The sequence below is a fragment of the Physeter macrocephalus genome, chromosome 14 (genome assembly GCF_002837175.3).
Source record: "Physeter macrocephalus isolate SW-GA chromosome 14, ASM283717v5, whole genome shotgun sequence".
Classification (NCBI taxonomy): Eukaryota; Metazoa; Chordata; class Mammalia; order Artiodactyla; family Physeteridae; genus Physeter; species Physeter macrocephalus.
The window spans coordinates 40,803,716-40,821,973 of NC_041227.1; the positions used below are offsets into that span (position 1 = coordinate 40,803,716).

Genomic DNA, 18,258 nt, shown 5'->3' on the forward strand with positions numbered 1-18,258 from the left:
AATGAGAAGCCCACACACCGCAACGAAGAGCAGCCCCCGCTCGCCGCAACTAGAGAAAGCCCATGCACAGCAACGAAGACCCAACGCAGCTGAAAATAAATAAATAAATTTGTTTTTTTTTTAATTAAAATTTTAAAAAAAGAATAAAGTTTGAACAGGGAAAAAATAAATAAATAAATAGAATTTCAAAATAAATAAGTGAAAAGCGCTCCTTGATTCTCTCTCACAACAGTATCCAAACCTAACAGCACAGACCACACTATGAGCACAGAATGCAGCTCGGTACGTGCACCATGCAGATTATAAGGAAGTTTTCTGTGAAAAACACAAATGGACAAGGCTCCTTCACGAAAACCCCAAGAGATCCTGAAGTGGCAGTTTCAACAATCAAGCAAAGGCCCAGGGAAATCGCCTGAGCCAGGCCACAGGGATGTCACACGTGTCCCTGTATCACCATAACCACTTCTATAATGGGCGATACAAAACAGAGATTCAGGAAGGTGCTCAAACGAGTCTTTCATTCTGTTAAAATACATTTTCAAGTCATAAAATGCTTGGGTAGAGTCTTAACCATTACTCAAGCCCCTCGATTTCCTTCCACTAATGGAGAGTATGCTGCTAATCCTACTGCATGCTAAATTTCCATCCATAATTGATAACGATTAGATAGTTAATCATTTTGGGTTTAGTGGATAAAATCTTACACACGAGCACATAATGAATGCAAAGGCCAACGGGAGTGTGCTGTAAAGGAGAGAACAGCTAACTCATTCAAAGCTTTAGTTAGCACTTATTTACTCAAATCAATACAACCACGGAGATAAGTGCCTCGTTAAGATCTAGAAATTGGTGCCATTACTCAAAGAAAATTACCCATAAGTCTCAGAAAAAGCCAACCTGATTCCCTTGAGCAAGCAGCATTTTCAGCCTGGCTATTTCGGCTCGCAGCTCACGGATGAGCTTGACGTTGGCGTCCTCATTAATGGTAGGCTTGTTGATGATGTTTTTGGCTCTATTTGCATAGCGAAGAGTACTTAGGGTTTCTCCGTAATTGACATCAGCAGGTGAAATGGCTGTGAAGAATGAATTCAAAAAGTAATTTATCCGGCGCTCCGTTTCATTTAACACAAAGTTGGTTTGTAATTTAAAAGTCAGATTAACCCCAGGTCATTGGATAGACTAAATATTCATTGCCACAGTCATGAATATTAAAAATTATCTAGGACTCATAGGAAAAGTGCTCACTATACCAAATTGAATGCCATTTCACTCTTTTTAAATTTAGAATCAGCCACCTAACCAAATCTCCTCTGCAGCTTAGGGAGTTTTCTCCGTTGAAAATATAAGAAGAGGATTTCAAAACTAAGTACGCTTCCAAGGTAAAGTAGAAATTTAAATCCTTTCAAAAGTTCTGGCAAAACCTACCACCTGTAAAACTCCAGAGCATGATAATTTTTGAAAAGAGTCAGTAGATCAGCTAATTCATTTCTGCCTAAAGCTCTGGTTAATCAATCACACCCCAACCCCAACAAACTTCAGGGCTTAAGTGACTACACAACCGCGTCTGGGGTGCACACCCCCAGGGAGAGCCCTTGCCTCCACAGGGACTCCACGGCATGGGTGTAGGGAGACACGGGGACATGGAAAGGTGTCGGGGTGGGGGCGTGGTTAGGAGGGAAAGCATTTCTGAGTTCTCCTCAACAGTAACCTCCCCTTTGCACATTTTTTTCCTCTTTTCTGCTTCTTCCTGTTAATTAGTGAAAAGATAGACATATATTACTGTTATCATTTGCTAGATTTACTGGGCTTTTTCCCCTCGATTCTTAATTTTAAATTCCATATTTTCTGCTTTGAAACAGAAAAAAAACAAAGTGGGGTTGTTTTTACTCTATGTCCCTACAATGATTTTCTCCCACGAGTTAGCAAGAGTTAGAAGTTTCTGTCCTGTTCTTTAAGCAAAGCTAAGAATCATTCCGCATGGACGTCGGCTTGCATAACCAAGAACATGGCAAGTTAATGTAACTAGGAAGAGGGAAATAGAGTCAATAATACAATACTGTAGACTGGATCACAGTAGGTGCTTTTCTTCAGGACAGAAAAACTTTTTTTTTTTAATAAAAAGGTGCTATTTCCTAATGAGACACTTTAAACTTCAGTAGTTACAATTAATTCACACGAAACACTGTATGCTGAAGGAAAAGAACTTAAAATTCTTACTGGCAATCATTATAGTTTTAGAGTTTCCTCCAAGGCTATCTTTTAACAACCAAGTCAAAACAGAATCCCTGTAAGGCACAAAAACTTGCTTCTTCTTTACAAGAGGGTTTGCAACATCCTGAGATAAATCAGCTGTAGGAGAAAAAGGAAAGGGGGGGAAAGTTAAAGACAATCATTAAAGATTTTTTTCTCTAATTCGGCTTCAAAAAACCTTGAGGCTATTACTCCGGTTTGTGACACAAACATTAAACATAAGTGCTCTGCGCTACTATGACACCACCAAGAACGAGAAGAGGCAGCAGACAAGTATGAACCCACCTAAGGCAGAAATGACATTTCCCAGAGTCACGAGGGATTTGTTGATGTTACCCCCTTCCTTCAGCCGGACGCCGGTGGCACCAGTGGCATCTGCCCGCTCACTTCCAGCAAGATCGACTAAGTGGATCTTACTCACAGTTTCACATGGCATTTCAGAATCAAATTTTGCCTGTGGTGAAATATAAAAGCAAAGTGGAAGAGGTATAAAGAGCCCCAATGTTTATATGTTTATGTAACATTTTTTCTATGTTTTACGTGTTTATAACACAAATTCTAATTATTTTCCACTCCTCACTGTGATCTCTCAGGGTAGATTTTTTTTTTTAATTTTGTTGTTTCATTGGCCTTCTTCCTGATTACAAAAATTAAATTGAATACAACAGAAGCCTACCATATGTGATTCCTAAACTTTCTGAAGAACTATGGATTCCGTTACCCAAATCACTATCATTCTCAAAAGGGCTGAGTCTGACCATGCAGATGAGGAAACTAGGCCCTGAGGGGCATTCCACAAAGAAAAATATAAGTAAACAAATAATTAGTTTTGTTCTCATCTAAAATCTGAAACATTACAAGCACAATGGCTTTCCAAAATATGATAAATATAGACAATTATCTGAAAGATCACTCAACCATTATTCGATGTTAAAATTCGATTTGTTTCACAATTATAAAATAGTGAAAATCTTAAATTCTGTATTCCTTGATTCTGAATTCTACCGAAATTTTACTTTCCCAAAGACTTTTAACCTACATTTTACAGTCTGAACCAAAACGCCAAAAAGAAATTAACATATTGTGATCGAAAAGCAAGCCTCTTAGAAACTAGGGACGGCCACATCCTAATCCACATTAACCAGAAAACAGGAGAAAAAAACCCAGTAAACTACAGTAAATCAAAAGAAAAGGCCTAAAGAAAGGTAAATTTGTAGAGAATTTATCAGGAGTTGTTCCGACTGACCCTAGAGAATTTTTTCATCTTCTTTGCTCTCTGAGCCTCCTCTTTAATGAAAGGTTAAGTTTTTCTATCTGATGTGTTCAATGGTTAATACAGGCCAGGTCCTCTCCAAACTCCTAACATGTGCGAAGCACTGAGAGGACCCAACACCTTTATGTTCATCCGTTCCACCGGTCTTGGTGTTAACGTATCTGCCCTGAGTCATTTACACACACGTTCAAAACGCGCTCCACCTCCAGATCATAACGAATTCCTACATTAATACTTAAAGACTTCCCTTGTCCTTTAATATCACTCTAATAATCACAAGCAGCACTGCGGGGTGAGTTCCACAGAGCCATAATGGACCACTATGAGTTACCTCGGCCTCCAGCTGCTCTGACTGGCAACCCCGTTATCTCCCACAGAGCTGGCAACAATGAAAACTTTGACTTAATTAAGCACAAAGCAAGTTTTTTAATGTCTAGAACAAGGCAGAAGCCTGCTAAATCTTTCTTACAGGTATACATCAGGTTGCATTTCAAATGTAACCACAGAGAAACCAGCACACAGCACACGTTCAAGTCTTATGAACAAGAAAACGGCAGTCGGCCACCTCTGCTTCTCCTGGCTCACCACAGATTGGTCCTCAGCTGGTGCCAATCAGCAGGGAAAGCCCTCAGGGACAGAGCCAGCCCACCCCACAGCTGCCCTCACCTGCGTGAACTTGATGGTGAAGATGGCGTGAGACCTGCTGCTGACATCATTCATCCCTGTGGCGGCGGTGGTCCGATTGATGTTTCCTGCATCCATAAGCTCTTCGACATCACCGTAATTCTGTACTAAATGTTTGGATAAATCTGAAAAAAAAAAAAAAAAAAAAAAAAGGCTGGGGTGGTGGTGAAGAAATCTCCCCAGTATCCAGTAAATGGAAGAAGAAATGTACCTCTATGAAATAATACACGACTGTACAAATCTGTGGTGGTTTATAACGCAGACTCAGGAGCTGGGCTGTCTGGGGTCAAGTCCAGGCTCTGCGGCTGACTAGTGGACTTTCACGGTTGTGAACAAGTCACTTAACCTCACTGAGCGTCGGTCACCAATCCTGATAACGCATACCTATCGCATATGGTATTTAGGACAACTGTGAGCTATCTTCATCAACCTCATGAGCACTAATCATAGCCAGGGAAATACAAACACTATCTCCATGCAAGACACACATTCTTTTAAATCCCTTTTAAAGAAACTTTCCATTCATTTGTTGGGAAACATTCATATGGTTCTAAAATCAAAGGCTACAAAAAGTATACTGTGTAAAGGGTCTTCCCCCTCTGCCATCCAATAACCCACCCCCAACTTCCCCTTCTGTCAGGCAACCCAACATTATTCGCTTCTCCAGACCCTTCCAGAAATAACCTATATGTATACAGGCAATTACATATATACTAAGCCATCTTTTTTTCCCCTTTCATACATAGCAGCGTACCATACACATTGTTTCGCATCCTGCTTTTTTCTGTGTAATAATACATTGAAGAATATTCTGTATCAGTTAAAGTGATCATTCATTCATTTTTATGGCTGCAGAGCATTCGATTCTATGCATGTACCGTAACCAACAGTCTCCTATTGAGACTACAGAGGTTGTTGAGAGTTTGCTTCCAACACAAGTAACGCTGCTACAAATAATCTTGTACTTCGGTTTTTACCAATATGTGTGAATATTTCTGCAAAATAAATTCTTAAGAGGTGGGATTGCTAGATGAAAGCACATTTGAAATCTTGATGGATATCGCAAAACTGTCCTCCATAGAAGGCACTTTACACCCAGCAGTAACAAGGTATAAGACTGTCTCTCAACACTGTCTTACCAGGTTCCTTACATCTGCCGGGACAGTTAACAGATGCTAGCTTGAAGAATTTTTATTTTGCTTTTCTCTGATTATGAGGCTGAGCCTTCTTTCCTCCATTTAAAAATCATCAGTATTTCCATTTCTGTGGACAATCTAGTCACATCCTTTGTTCATTTTTCTCCTTGGTTTTGGAGCTGCCCTTATTAAGTTATAGGAGCTCTTTATATATTAGACTAAACAAGTCCTTTGTCTGAAACTTGAATTGAAAATATTCCCTCCACATTGTAAACTGTCTTTTTACTTTGCTTCTGGTGTTTCTGCCAGTGTAAAGCTGGTTTTCTGTTTTGTTTTGCTTCACCATTTCAAATTTAACACTTTTATTTCATGGCTTCTGGATTTTAAGTAAAAAATTTTAAAAGCCTTCCCTTCTCCAAATTTCTAGGAAAAAAAGTAATCCAGGGTTTCTTGCAGTCATTACGTCACTTTTTACATTTAAATCTTTGATCCATTTGCCATTTACCCTAGTATAAAAACTGAGCTCCGGTACCAATTTACTTTTTTTTTCTTCCTAGACAGCTCAATAACCCATATTCCCCCAATGTTTGAATAGCAGGTTTATTAGAAACTTAAATCCCCATTAAGTATCTACACCAGATTCTGGATGTTTCACCCTGCTTGATTATTCTGTCTCCTCACAAACCCAGCTTTGTAATATGTTTTAACATCTGATAAGACAGTTAAAGGGAAAACATGAAGGCACAGTTAGGCTAAAAACTATTAACAATAATAGTTATCCCACGCTCCACAGAACAAATACATAGTTACACATTTCACTTTGGGCATTAAAAAGCAAAAGTTCAATTGAAAATTTACTAAAATGCAGATGAGAACCTGTTGGTGCACCCGGTATAACCAGGTAAAAACGACAACGGAAACAGGAACATCTTTAAATCCATGACCAGTTCTCAGCCTTGCCTCCAGCGAGACACAAAGGAACGACAATAGCCACAGGAAAGCCGATCTGTGTGCGATTCTTACAGGCCAGCCTTCACTCAGCAGCCGTACACAGAGGAGGCGTGTAGAGCTGACTGTTCTATTCCAAAGATAGCCTTCAATCCAGCCTATTTTTAAAATAATTCGCAAGGGCCAGCCCTTCACCCGTCATTCCCTGGGACATTCCTCACAAAGGACCGTGACACAACTAGTGCAGTGCAACACAAAGGCCGAGAACACAGCACAGGAACCTGCAAACAATCTTCCCAAAGGCGAGAGGTCTCAGAGTCGCCCTATAATCATGTTACCATTAAGGTCAGTAAAAACACACGGCTAAAATGCAAGGCCATTTAAAGAGACAGGCTGTAGAGTTGCTTACCTTGCCTGGGAACTTGGAAAAAACAAGTTTCTGGAGTTCTTAAAGCCAGAGGAAATCTATTGGCAAGCCCCACAAAATCAGCAAATGCCCGGTGAAGTATAAACGCATTAAATGAACATCGTGCAGTGATAGCACATGCAATTTTTACTATAATGATTCCAAAAATAAATTTTTTAAATCTCGCCATTATTCTACATTTTTTTTCTCTGAAACTATTATTTTTACAAAAATTCCCAAGAAGAATAGGGCTGTGAAAACATTCACTCTTACCCTCAACATAAGGTCCTTCTTTTGGATGCTCACGGACTCTTAAATTGAAGGTTTTGGATGACTTCCGTCTAAGTAGATCTCTCACACGTTCATTATAAATTTCTAAGTAGCTAAAAATTACAAATAGAGTTGAATTCAGTAAGATGATTTCAGACGTTAATAACAACAACAATAACAGCAGCAACATACACTTACGGGTGGTAACCATGTATCAGGTACAGCATTTTACGTGGATTATTTCATTTAATCCCTACAATAGCCCAGAGGCAGGTACTACTGTTATCTCCATTTTACACGTTAGGCAATAGAGGCTCGGGGTGATATAAACAACCTATCCAAGGCCTCACAGCCTCTGCGGGGTCAGGCAGCCAGGAGAACCCTTGACTGCCGCGTCTGCCCCCAAACCACTGACGAAACTGCCTCCCCACACAGGCTTAAGTTCAAGGAGGAAAAAACACCTCAACCACCCAGATTTATTTAAATACTAGATTTATAGTGATCCTACCAACATAAAGAATAACACAAATCCTATTCAAATAAAAGAATAAGGCAAGTGGGTATACACTGAAAGGTCGAAAGCTCACTCCATTTGAGATGAGCATCCTTCGTTAGTTTCCGACTAAGGTGGGTTGCCTCTACCGGCCTCCCAAACCCCAATCCAAATGGTACCCAAGGAAGGCACTGAACACGTATGTGCTTTAAGCTTGCCTTCCAACCGGCACAGCACAGGAGGGGGAGAGGCAGACTCTCCCCTAAGGAATCCAAAGGCTTTATCCACTCCTTGTGCCTTAAATCAAGCTCACACTCAGTTACTCAGGCCATGGGCCCTACCTGACTTCAGTTCGAAAAGATGCCTCATCCCATCTGGTGGTTGCATTTATCCGACTGAAGAGCCCTTCGCAGATCCGGGGTATTAAGCCAGAATCGCCCTGCAGTGGGAAGGAGGGACGCCTCAGCTGTCACTTGAAATAAAAGCAACCGACGATTGCATCTGCAATTGGCTGGGGTGGACTCAGACGCCAGGGGCCTGCAGGCCCGGCCCAGGGCCCAGGGCGCAGCACTCATCCCCTGCAGGGCTGCTTCCTACTCTCTGAAATGAGAGGATTGAGTTTTCGAATTTCTACCTGCTGGGACCATGATAATATACAGTTATCAGCTGTTTATCAGCTAAATCGTGGCTTGCAAACATATTCTCTAGCTTTCAAATATTCATGTTTCAGTCGGCACTGACACGCTGACGAGCTTCAGAACGGTACCAAAGACGAGGCAAAAATGTTCTCGTTAGAAAGCCAGACTTTAGGGCTTCAATGTTTTCTTCTGAAAACCCTCCCTACTTTCACCCAATCTCCCATCCCATAAATAAATCAATCAATCAATCAATCAATCAATCAATCACAGGTTTAGGAGAATTTTTTTCCTTGATACCATTAAATCAGTATCAATTCTTGTAAAGAAAAATTGGGCCTTTCACTGCATTTTTTGTTCTTACTTTAAAAAATAAAATAAAAAAGAATACCCAAATGGTACTCAACTGTAAGGTCAGAGAAAAACAGCTGTAACTTATGAGTGCTTTGTTGAACTTACATAAACTAGCTAAGAGGGAATCAACATGTAAATTTCCTTTTTAGAGAAGGCTTTTTTCTCCAAAGGCACAGTGGGAAAGTATGAAAAGAGAAGTAATGGTAAAAGGAAATGTGAAACTCTTGAAATTGTCTGTTCTTCTCTTATTCTTCCCTACTTCTCAGCATTGAGGATTCACTGCCCAGCATTTATTTTCTTCTCCTGGAAAGAAAATGCCTGGATTTAAGAAGCCAGGACACATGCACTCAAAGGCTTTCATCTGGAAAGACCTGTCCTCCTTTAATGCATTACTTCTTCCACTAACCATTGAACCTGTAGCATTCAAGGCACCACCGAGCCTGCCAGCAGGAAACCCAGCCATCCTCCGCTAATCCCTCCACATCTAGAACAAGCTGGCACCTCTCAGACTCAGTGAACGGTTTTCAAAACCACGACATGAGAAAAGTAAAACACACAGCACTATCCAGGTCTGGAGAAAACACAGAACGGGATAAGTTCCTACAATCACATCTAGTTTTTCCTCTGCCATATTTTGGGGCAAGTATAACTTTAAGGTTCTTAATTTATACAGCATAACTACTAAACTCTACATACTATATTTATAACTATGTAGACTCTACATAACCTGTATAATTCTAACACTTTTTATGTATTCACTGGATTTATGTAGTACCTTTCCACCAAAGAGACTCTTTTTTTTACATTTTTCTTGGGGAAAAATGTTTTGAATAATTTTAAATAGAACAGAGTTCAGTAATTTTATTCAAATGGTTGGGTTGGCAGGAAAGAAGAATAAATTACTTGTAGGCCCAGCATACTTTTTAAATAAGATTATAAAGCCTTTAAAAACAGAAAATGAACTGAGACTCCCATCCATTATTCATGCTTATAAACTTAAAACTATTTCTAATTTAAAATCTCTCAAAGGAAATTTCGTCCAACTTATTACTGAGTTTTACCTTATTGCTAAAGAATGATCAGAACATGAAAAGCAAGTTAGTACAGACCGCATAGATAAGAGATACTTTTATCAGTCCAAAGAGAGATAGTGAGAAATTTTCTTCCCACACAGTGTAAACAACGTACAGAATCTCCCATCATAGTGTATGACTTTCCTGATCCAGTCTGCCCGTATGCAAAGACACATGCATTATAACCTTCAAATGCAGACTTCACGACGTCTGTGCCGAGGGTTTTGAAAACCTGAAAGGAGAAAAAAAAAAACAAAAAAACAAAAAAGATACAATTACCATGGATTTTAATAAAAACTCCTTCAGTGTTGACAGTATTCTTGAATACTGCTTTCATAAGGATTACACCATGTAAATAAATCACTACAGAGCTGTTAACAACAGAGTAAGTGTATACCCGTTTTTAATCAAAAGGAAACTTTTTTGATTTCCTTCATTTGATTTAATGAAGCAAAAAGCAACCCCATCCTTTTTCCCACTTAACAAAAAATTCCTGAAATAGAAAAAGGTAAACAAGGCAAAGTGACAGTCATATCTAGAAGCAAAGACAATTTTAAAGCAAGATGATTTACCATTTCAGAATTAAATAAACTTATAAAGTGATTCATGCTACCAGACCTTCCAGAAACTAAATATTCAAAGCCACAGCAGCCAGAAAGTCACGGCCCAAACCATGTCAAATCAATGCCATCATTTTAAGGATACGGCCATTCATCAAAGTAAGTCTCCGGAGGCTCTCACAGAGCTGAGGGATGAGTGGGTGCAGATGAGGCTGGGATGCCAGGCTCCCCTGAGACAGAATCCAGTGCATTTTCCTATTTGGACATTTGCCCAGGATGGAGAGGGCAGGAAGACGAGCTGTGTGGGGCCTGAGTTGGCACTTACAATGGTCCGAGTCCACGTCCACTGCACCACACAACTGCACTAGGATGCTTTGGGGAATGGAACGGGGGGTGAAGGACAAATACTTGACCCTTACAATCGATGTAAAAGAAGCAAATCAAGATGCCTGGTCATCCTCCTTACACCCCGCTGGGGCGGGGACCAGCCAAAGCTTTCTAACCCCTCCTGCCTTCACACTGCCCCCTGCCCCCTCCCTGCAGGGGAGACCAGGACACAAAGGGCACACAGAACACCTCCCTGCTTCAAAAACAAGGCACATCAGCAGCTGAAGAGACACTGGAGAGGGAATACGATCAGGTTCTCAGTCAGACCAGGAAAAGGTGTGGGATCCCCCCCAAAGGCCAGGGCGGGAGCCTCACCAACCCCTCGGGAGGGTTCAGACTCCGTGAGTGGTGCAGGGTGAGCCCAGCTCAAGACACACCATCGTCTCCCCATAGGGATCTGGGCCCTCCAGCCAGATACCACCCCCAGACGGGGCTGACAACCACTGGCCATCTTGCTCTCCCCTCCCCACATAGACATCCTTGCTACCAACACAGCTTGTCAGCCAAGGATGCTTCAGGCACCATCTTCCCGCCATCTTGTTTAGACTTCGTCTCCTCTGTGGCGTCAGTCAAAGACGTACAGACTATCCTTCCAACAGAGCCGCTTCCACAGAGGACCCTCTCATTACTCTCCTTCACTCTAAGTTTCATCCATTTCAGCTTTACGAGCTGATATATTCTGATCCTTTTCCCGCATTCAGATGACTAACTCAACCTTCAACTAGAGCAGCTCACACCGTGTCCGTGATCAGTCCTCGGGGCGAGTAGTGTCCTAGATCCACTGTCCAGGGGGAGAGGTTAGATCACTGGGCACACAGTGGGCAGCAGAGTGGGATCTGCACCCGGCCTCCCTGACGCCAAAGCCTGAGCTTCTACAGGAGCAGACGCCGAGTCCTCTTCCCACACTCTCGACATCAATCTGGAAGCCCAAACCCTACGTGGAGGGGCCTCCCCCGACAGACCGCACACACGCGCGCGCACACACACGCACGCGCACGCACACACACGCACGCGCACGCACACACACACGCACGCACACACACACACACCCCTCTGTGAAGAAGTAGAACCAGGAATCCCAGGGGAACTCTGGGCTCCAGACGAACCCTCTGAGGTTCATTTCCACCACTGTATATGGAATAGGAGGAAAACTCTAAATATTTCTTTAATTCTTTCTGATTAGACAAAAACCAAAAGGCAGATGTCATTTTTACCACTTCACAGAGTGCCACTGGAGAGAAAGAACAGCCTTCCAAAAGCTTCCAGAAGAATAAAGGAAGGCTCTTCTCTCATACTTTTGTCTGGGGCTAAAACAAAGTCATGGAAAATATCATATTTAAACCAAACCCCAAAGTTTTCAAAATGGAATTCTTCCCCAGGGTTAAAATCCACACCTGCTACTTTACTCCTCATTTAGTCTCTAGAAAGCTAACTCAGCTGGAGTTCCTTCAGACTCAGGGGGCCCCGGAGGGGGCAGGGGGCCTGGGGCTGGTGGACGTGACCGCACGACAGGCCTAGAAAATGCAGGTCCGGAAGCGCTGAGACCCAGGCCTGGCTCGGTCCCAGCTTCAAGTCGGCTGGGGACCCAGAGAAGCAGCAGGACGGTGCCCACACCTCCCGGGTTCCCAGCAGGGAAACCCGGCTACCCCACTGCAGCTCCCACCAAGGACTGATTTACCATCGTCTACCAAACCGAAGTGGGGAAGGAAGGGGCTGCTCGACCGGCTGACGTCCTGCCCTCCTGGCCAGGGTCCCCGAGAGCCACTTCGCTGCTTGTCTGAGAGGCTACACCGCTGACTTACAGAGCAAAGGGAGGCATCGCAGGGCCTCGCTTGACGGGAAGTGCCCACAAGAGGGCGCTGTGAAAACAAAAGACTCTCCATCCAGCTGTCAACTGGGAAATTTTAAGCTTCAAGTTTCTCCAGGGTGGAATCAAGGAACAGGCAGTGCGAGATCAAAGCCTCCCTTTGGAGTCTGGAGAACAATTAAGAAAATTAGACCTTACTTAATGGCCTTTAATTGACACGAGTATGGACTTAAATGGCTCACTGATTTTTTTTTCTAAATCTAAAATTAATTTGGAAGGAAGAAATAGTAATGGTCATCTTATTTGGAATTTGTTTAACATTATGGGAAACTTGACTTGTACTATAGTAATGGGCATGATATATTGTCTCAAGATGCCTTTTCATTTAAATGATTCTTAAAAAGAAGAAAAAGACAAGGGCTGACATCACACTAAGCCTGCATCTTCCCGTTTACAGCAGGGGTGAGAACGGTCAGCTCAGTTCCTGTGCGGGATCCGGCAGCGTGAAAACTTTAGTCGATACAACACCAGCTATTCAAATTAGAGATGAGGAAGATTACCTTCTCTTTAACAGAGTGTCTAAAAAAATAGGTGTTTTCCCAAAAATGCCAAACTCACAGAAAAAGAGATCGGATTTGTGGTTACCAGAGGCAGGAGGTCGGGGGAGGGAGACTTGGAAGAAGGCGGTCAAGAGGTACAAACTTACAGGGACAGGAGAAATAAGCACTAGGAATATAATATACAACAATGATGACTACAGTTCACACTGCTGCATGATACACAGGAAAGCTGTTATGAGAGTAGATCCTAAGAGTTCTCATCACAAGGAGGAATTTTTTTTTCTTTCCTTTTTATTGTATCTATATGAGAGGATGGTTATGAATTAAACCTATTGCGTAATTGTTTCACAAGATACGTGAAGCGAACCATCATGCTGTACACCTTAGACTTATACGGAGATATATGTCAATTATTTCTCAATAAAACTGGAAAAGAGGAAAAAAAAAAAACACTAGGAGTTTTCCTGGATCTCTGCTGGTTTTATTAACATGTGGTTCTACTAGAAAGCAGTGTTTACTAACATATCTCAAAGGCTTTTTCAGTTTTGAACTAAATGTACGACATAAATAACCTGAGACTGTTCCAGAGTCAAAGAACCCAAAGCCTCTGAAGCACAGACACCTGAAGCGGGAAAGTCTCCTCCTCAGCTGAAAACTCTTTTCATTCTCCAACTATTTTTAAACTCTGGGCAGGTATTTTTAACTCCCAAAAGAGCTACACGTGTTACTGCTTCCCTGACCTTGACTCTCACTGAACCCAGGATATGTGACCTGTTCCACAAATGAACTACCCACCCGTAGACGAGGCCTCTCAGTCAGCAAACGCCTGCTGAGCATCTCCAGGGAGCCAGGCCCTGCTGTCCACGCCACCACTCCCATCCCTGGGCTTTCCCTCGGCACAGCCCCGTCCCCAAAAGGCCTCAAATCCAGGTTAAACGGGGGAGATCCAGCCGCTCGCGGGGTAACTTAGGAGGGAAACCTTCATGGCCCTTCATTCATCCTCTAATGAAGATGTTCTGAGGACCATGTAATGAACCAGCTTTTCCCTTAAACTCCCTCATACCAGCCACTTCATTTGCACTCCTACCTGAAAGCCAAAATCTGGATTCCACTAGCTGCAACATTCTGTTGCTCACCAGACTCCTAGCTACCAACACTGACTAATCCACTTACCTCAGGACCAAAGTCATCTTGGCTCACTCGCTCATCCATTTATTCATTCAACAGGGCTGCCCTGTCCACCTGTCACTGAGAACACACCAATCCCTAAACCCTTAAGACCTTCCAGGGGTACCTCCACCGCCGCATACATCAGCCCCAGGATCTCAGCTCTGCTACTATTCAGTCGATTAGACCTACAGACTTGAGAAAGTTATTTAAGCTGAGTCTCCTTGACAAAGAAAAATGGAGCTAAATTCGACCTCATTTGGTTCTCGTGAGGATTAAACAAGGCAGCAGCCCTGAGCACCAAGCAGCGTTTCTGATTCCCCTGCAAACACCAGCAGCATTAGTTCACCTTTCCTCTCCCGGCCCCTCTCTCATGCCCAGCACCCCATCTCTCCTCACGGCCCCCATTCCTACCGCCGTTGTCCTTTCTATGTTTCCCCAGTACTGAATCAACATCTTGCAGATACTAACACTCCAGGACTCTCCTTGAAACAACTTCTCCGCGTTCACAGCCAATCTGAAATCCCAACACTTACATCGCCTCAGAAAGCCAGCCTCCTCCACAAACCCTTCCCAAACCAACTACATTTCTCAAATGCTAAGGATCGTGCAACTCACCTGGGGATCTTGCTAAAAAACGCAGTTTGATTCAGTAGGTCTGGAGTAGTTCCTGAAATTCTGCATTTCTAACACTTTCCCAGGCAACGCTGAGATTCTAGTACGTGGACACACCAAGTTACAAGAAACTACACCATGATACCACTTCAAGATGCCATCGCGTGGGTCACAAGCCTGGGCGGGCAGGACAGGAATTCACGTTCATTTTAACACCTGGAGACCTGAAGCCGTGCCTCTTAAGAAGCTGTTAACAAGCCAGGGAGAAGCCCCGCCATGCGGGCATGCTCTCCCCGCTACCCCACACCGTGTTTCACCACAACCCCGCTCTGCTCCGACACCCTGTTTGCCCCACCCAGGGAAATACACTAGTCCTTCTGGTCACATGACACACCATCAAGCGACGGTCCCCTGGGAGGATCTTCAGGTCTGTTCTTATCTGCCCACGTCATGTCTACATTTCAGATCGCAAAAGCCTACAGCACAGGTTCCCTGGACAAATTCCAGCTTCATTCTAGGTTCTAGAAAGATTCTGAACAAAACGATCTTGCTTTCTACAATCTTTCTTTCTAGAACCTACAATGATCCATCCAAGCAGGGGAAATGTGACTTGGGTGTGAAGTGTACCTCCTAAAGCTCTGCACAGCAGCAGGACTCAAGGCCAACTGAGTTATGTGCCAGGCTTAGCAGTACACACAGGCAGATGTCAGAGTTCCTGCGGATTCAGTTCAGACCACAGCAATGAAGCGAGGCACACAAATGTTTTGGTTCCCTGTGCAAATAAAAGTTATGTTTATATGATACTGTAGTCTATTAAGTGTGTAGTAGCATTTTGTATAAAAAATAACATACATTCCTTAATTAAAAAATACTTACTTGCTAAAAAAATGCTAACCATCATCCGAGCCTTCAACAAGTCGTAATCTTTTTGCAATAGTAACATGATAGATCACTGATCGAATATAATAATAATGAAAGAGTTTGACATATTGCGAGAATTACCAAAATGTGACACAGAAACACGAAGTGAACAAATGCTGTTGGAAAAATGGCGCCAACAGACTCGACACAGGATTGCCTCGACCTTCAATTTGCAAAAAAGCGTTAACACCGACAACAGTAAAATGAAGTATGCCTGTAAATGTCCCCCAAAAAATGCTTTACTTGCAAAGCTCCTCTAAAACAGTAGTCACTGCCAAGTTTTGAAACAAAAATTATGATCATCATGCTCAGAAGTGGGAAAAAAAAAAAAAAAAACAACAACCTTTTGGGGATGGAATTCATCTCAGGCTTAAGATAAATGGTGCTATATAATAAGCAAAAAGCTAAGTTAGCGAAGGCTAATTTTACATAAATCATATTCAGAAAAAAATTAGCAAGATGTTTTAAAGAGTTTTAGGGTAGGCATGTTTTTTCTCAATATGAAAATAAACCAAAACAGAGATTTTGAAAATACCATACCATTTCTTGTGAAACATAATCTGGACTTTTCGTATCAGCAGAATAAAAAGAAAAGTCGTAGGTGAAGGTCTTGGTCCGTTCTCTTCCTGAGTCCCCAGTCCCTCCTTCTGGTATCTAGAAAGAGATGATTATGACAATAATAACAACAATGTAAGAGGAAAATAATAATAATGTGAAGAGCACTGTCAGCAAACAAGTAATCCATCCAATTCAAGAAAAAAACTTCATAAAAAATACACAAACGATCACCATTTTCCATTATTTATACCCTGACTCAAAGCCATTTAATTCCTCACCTCCTGAATGAATGAATGAATGAATGAATGAACAAGCAAGCAAACCTAAACTCCTCCCAGCAATTCAGGCTCTCAATATGACCCAAGGCTACTTTTCTGGACTTTTTATCATGATTACCTTATATGAACCTGACACTCCAGCCAGACACTATGTTTTTCTGACTTCAATGCTTTTTATTGCTGGAGTCTGCACAACTCCACGGGGTGCTGTTCACAGAGATGACAATGTGACAGCAGTTGTGTGATCCTGTGGCCCCACTGAAAACTCCAGGTCAGATGCCCCCTCTTCCACAAAGCTCCCCTTGGGCACTGCATCCAGAAGTAATTCTCCCACCTCTGAGAGACGACTCTCCCAGGACACATCGTATTATGAGTCTATTGCATATGTTTGCATACATCTTGTCTACCTTGCCATATACCAAAAGTGAAGCAAAAACCATGTTTAAAAATCTTCATATGCCACCAAGGCCTCACACAGCTCCCTGGATATATGCTGAATAAATGTAATGTGCCTCCTATTTTCCAACATAATTCAGATACTAGAGTATACATACTATAAAAAAGAAAATTGTTTAAGGTTCTTATTATTAAAATGTTTAAAAATCCAGGCATCTATTCTGGTTATATCAGACAAGGCAATGTTTGTAAAACTCAAAAAGCAACAGAGTAATCAAGGAAAACAGATTCCACACCACACAAAGGAAGGAGATTCATCCAAGTCCACGGGTCTCTCCACTCCGTTCCGGTAAATACGATGTTTGAATGACTGACCGCAGCACTGTGAGCACACAAAGGTACAGGAAGCAGAGCAAAGCAGAGGTAACTAACAGCAGAGAAAAAACAAGTGACCGTGAGAAGATGTGGGAGGTCAAAGGAGGGAAAGCCAGGTGCGGGCCAAGCAGAGCCAGAAGGTAGGAGAACAGCGGGCAGCAGAGAAAGAAAGACATTCCACTGGAGAATGCCTCAGGCCAAGGGGCACCAGAGCCTCAGAGGAGGCCTCTCGAAAGGCCCAGGGCACGGCCCATGCAAAGATGGGCACACTCCCCAGCTTCTATCACTGGGGATCAAGTTGCACGACTTTGAAACTGGATTTCAAAGTGTCCAGTCCCTTGAGCCACGAATTAACAGAAATCCAACCAGAGACTGATCTGCACTTGGCCGTGGGGCACCAGGCCTCTGAAACCCAAACCTGTGAGCTGATGACAACTATCGGAGGAGGACAGGGTTGGGTTCATAACGCACATGATCTCTTTATTATTGATTTTACACACTTATTTTTCCCCTAAGTGAAAAAGTTTTCAGGGTCCTTAACAAATCCACTAACCAAAGAAAAAAAACAGGATACTTTAAGTACAAAAAGAACTCTCCACCTTAGAAAATTCTGGGATTTTTTTTCAATTTTCTTTTTTCCAGAAAAAAATTTCAGTTTTTGAAATTTTTCATCCTCTGAGTTTTGAATAATAATACCAGCTTCTCTTGCAAAGTTTACAAAATTATTTTCATTAAAAATGAAAACAAGGGGCTTCCCTGGTGGCGCAGTGGTTGAGAATCTGCCTGCCAATGCAGGGGACACGGGTTCGAGCCCTGGTCTGGGAAGATCCCACATGCCGCAGAGCGGCTGGGCCCGTGAGCCACAACTACTGAGCCTGCGCGTCTGGAGCCTGTGCTCCGCAACGGGAGAGGCCGCGACAGTGAGAGGCCCGCGCACCGCGATGAAGAGTGGCCCCCGCTCCCCGCAACTAGAGAAAGCCCTCGCACAGAAACGAAGACCCAACGCAGCAAAAAATAATTAATTAATTAATTTTTTTAAAAAATGAGAACAAATCTAGGGCCAAAGCTTATTTAATAATTCACAACGAGCCAATTGCCAGGCTAAGGATCCA

General features: G+C 42.6%; 1 protein-coding gene across 1 annotated transcript in view; it reads right to left on the bottom strand.

The window, feature by feature from the left end:
* Positions 1–18,258, bottom strand: part of KIF16B (kinesin family member 16B) — a 293,074-nt gene that overhangs the window by 239,910 nt on the left and 34,906 nt on the right. The window contains exons 3-10 of the mRNA XM_024123350.3: positions 16,080–16,193; positions 9,638–9,754; positions 7,802–7,899; positions 6,971–7,080; positions 4,190–4,332; positions 2,536–2,704; positions 2,218–2,349; positions 898–1,073 (exon numbers count right to left, since the gene is read on the bottom strand). Coding sequence (XP_023979118.2) covers positions 898–1,073; positions 2,218–2,349; positions 2,536–2,704; positions 4,190–4,332; positions 6,971–7,080; positions 7,802–7,899; positions 9,638–9,754; positions 16,080–16,193 — 1,059 coding nt within the window. The remainder of the gene's footprint in view (positions 1–897; positions 1,074–2,217; positions 2,350–2,535; positions 2,705–4,189; positions 4,333–6,970; positions 7,081–7,801; positions 7,900–9,637; positions 9,755–16,079; positions 16,194–18,258) is intronic.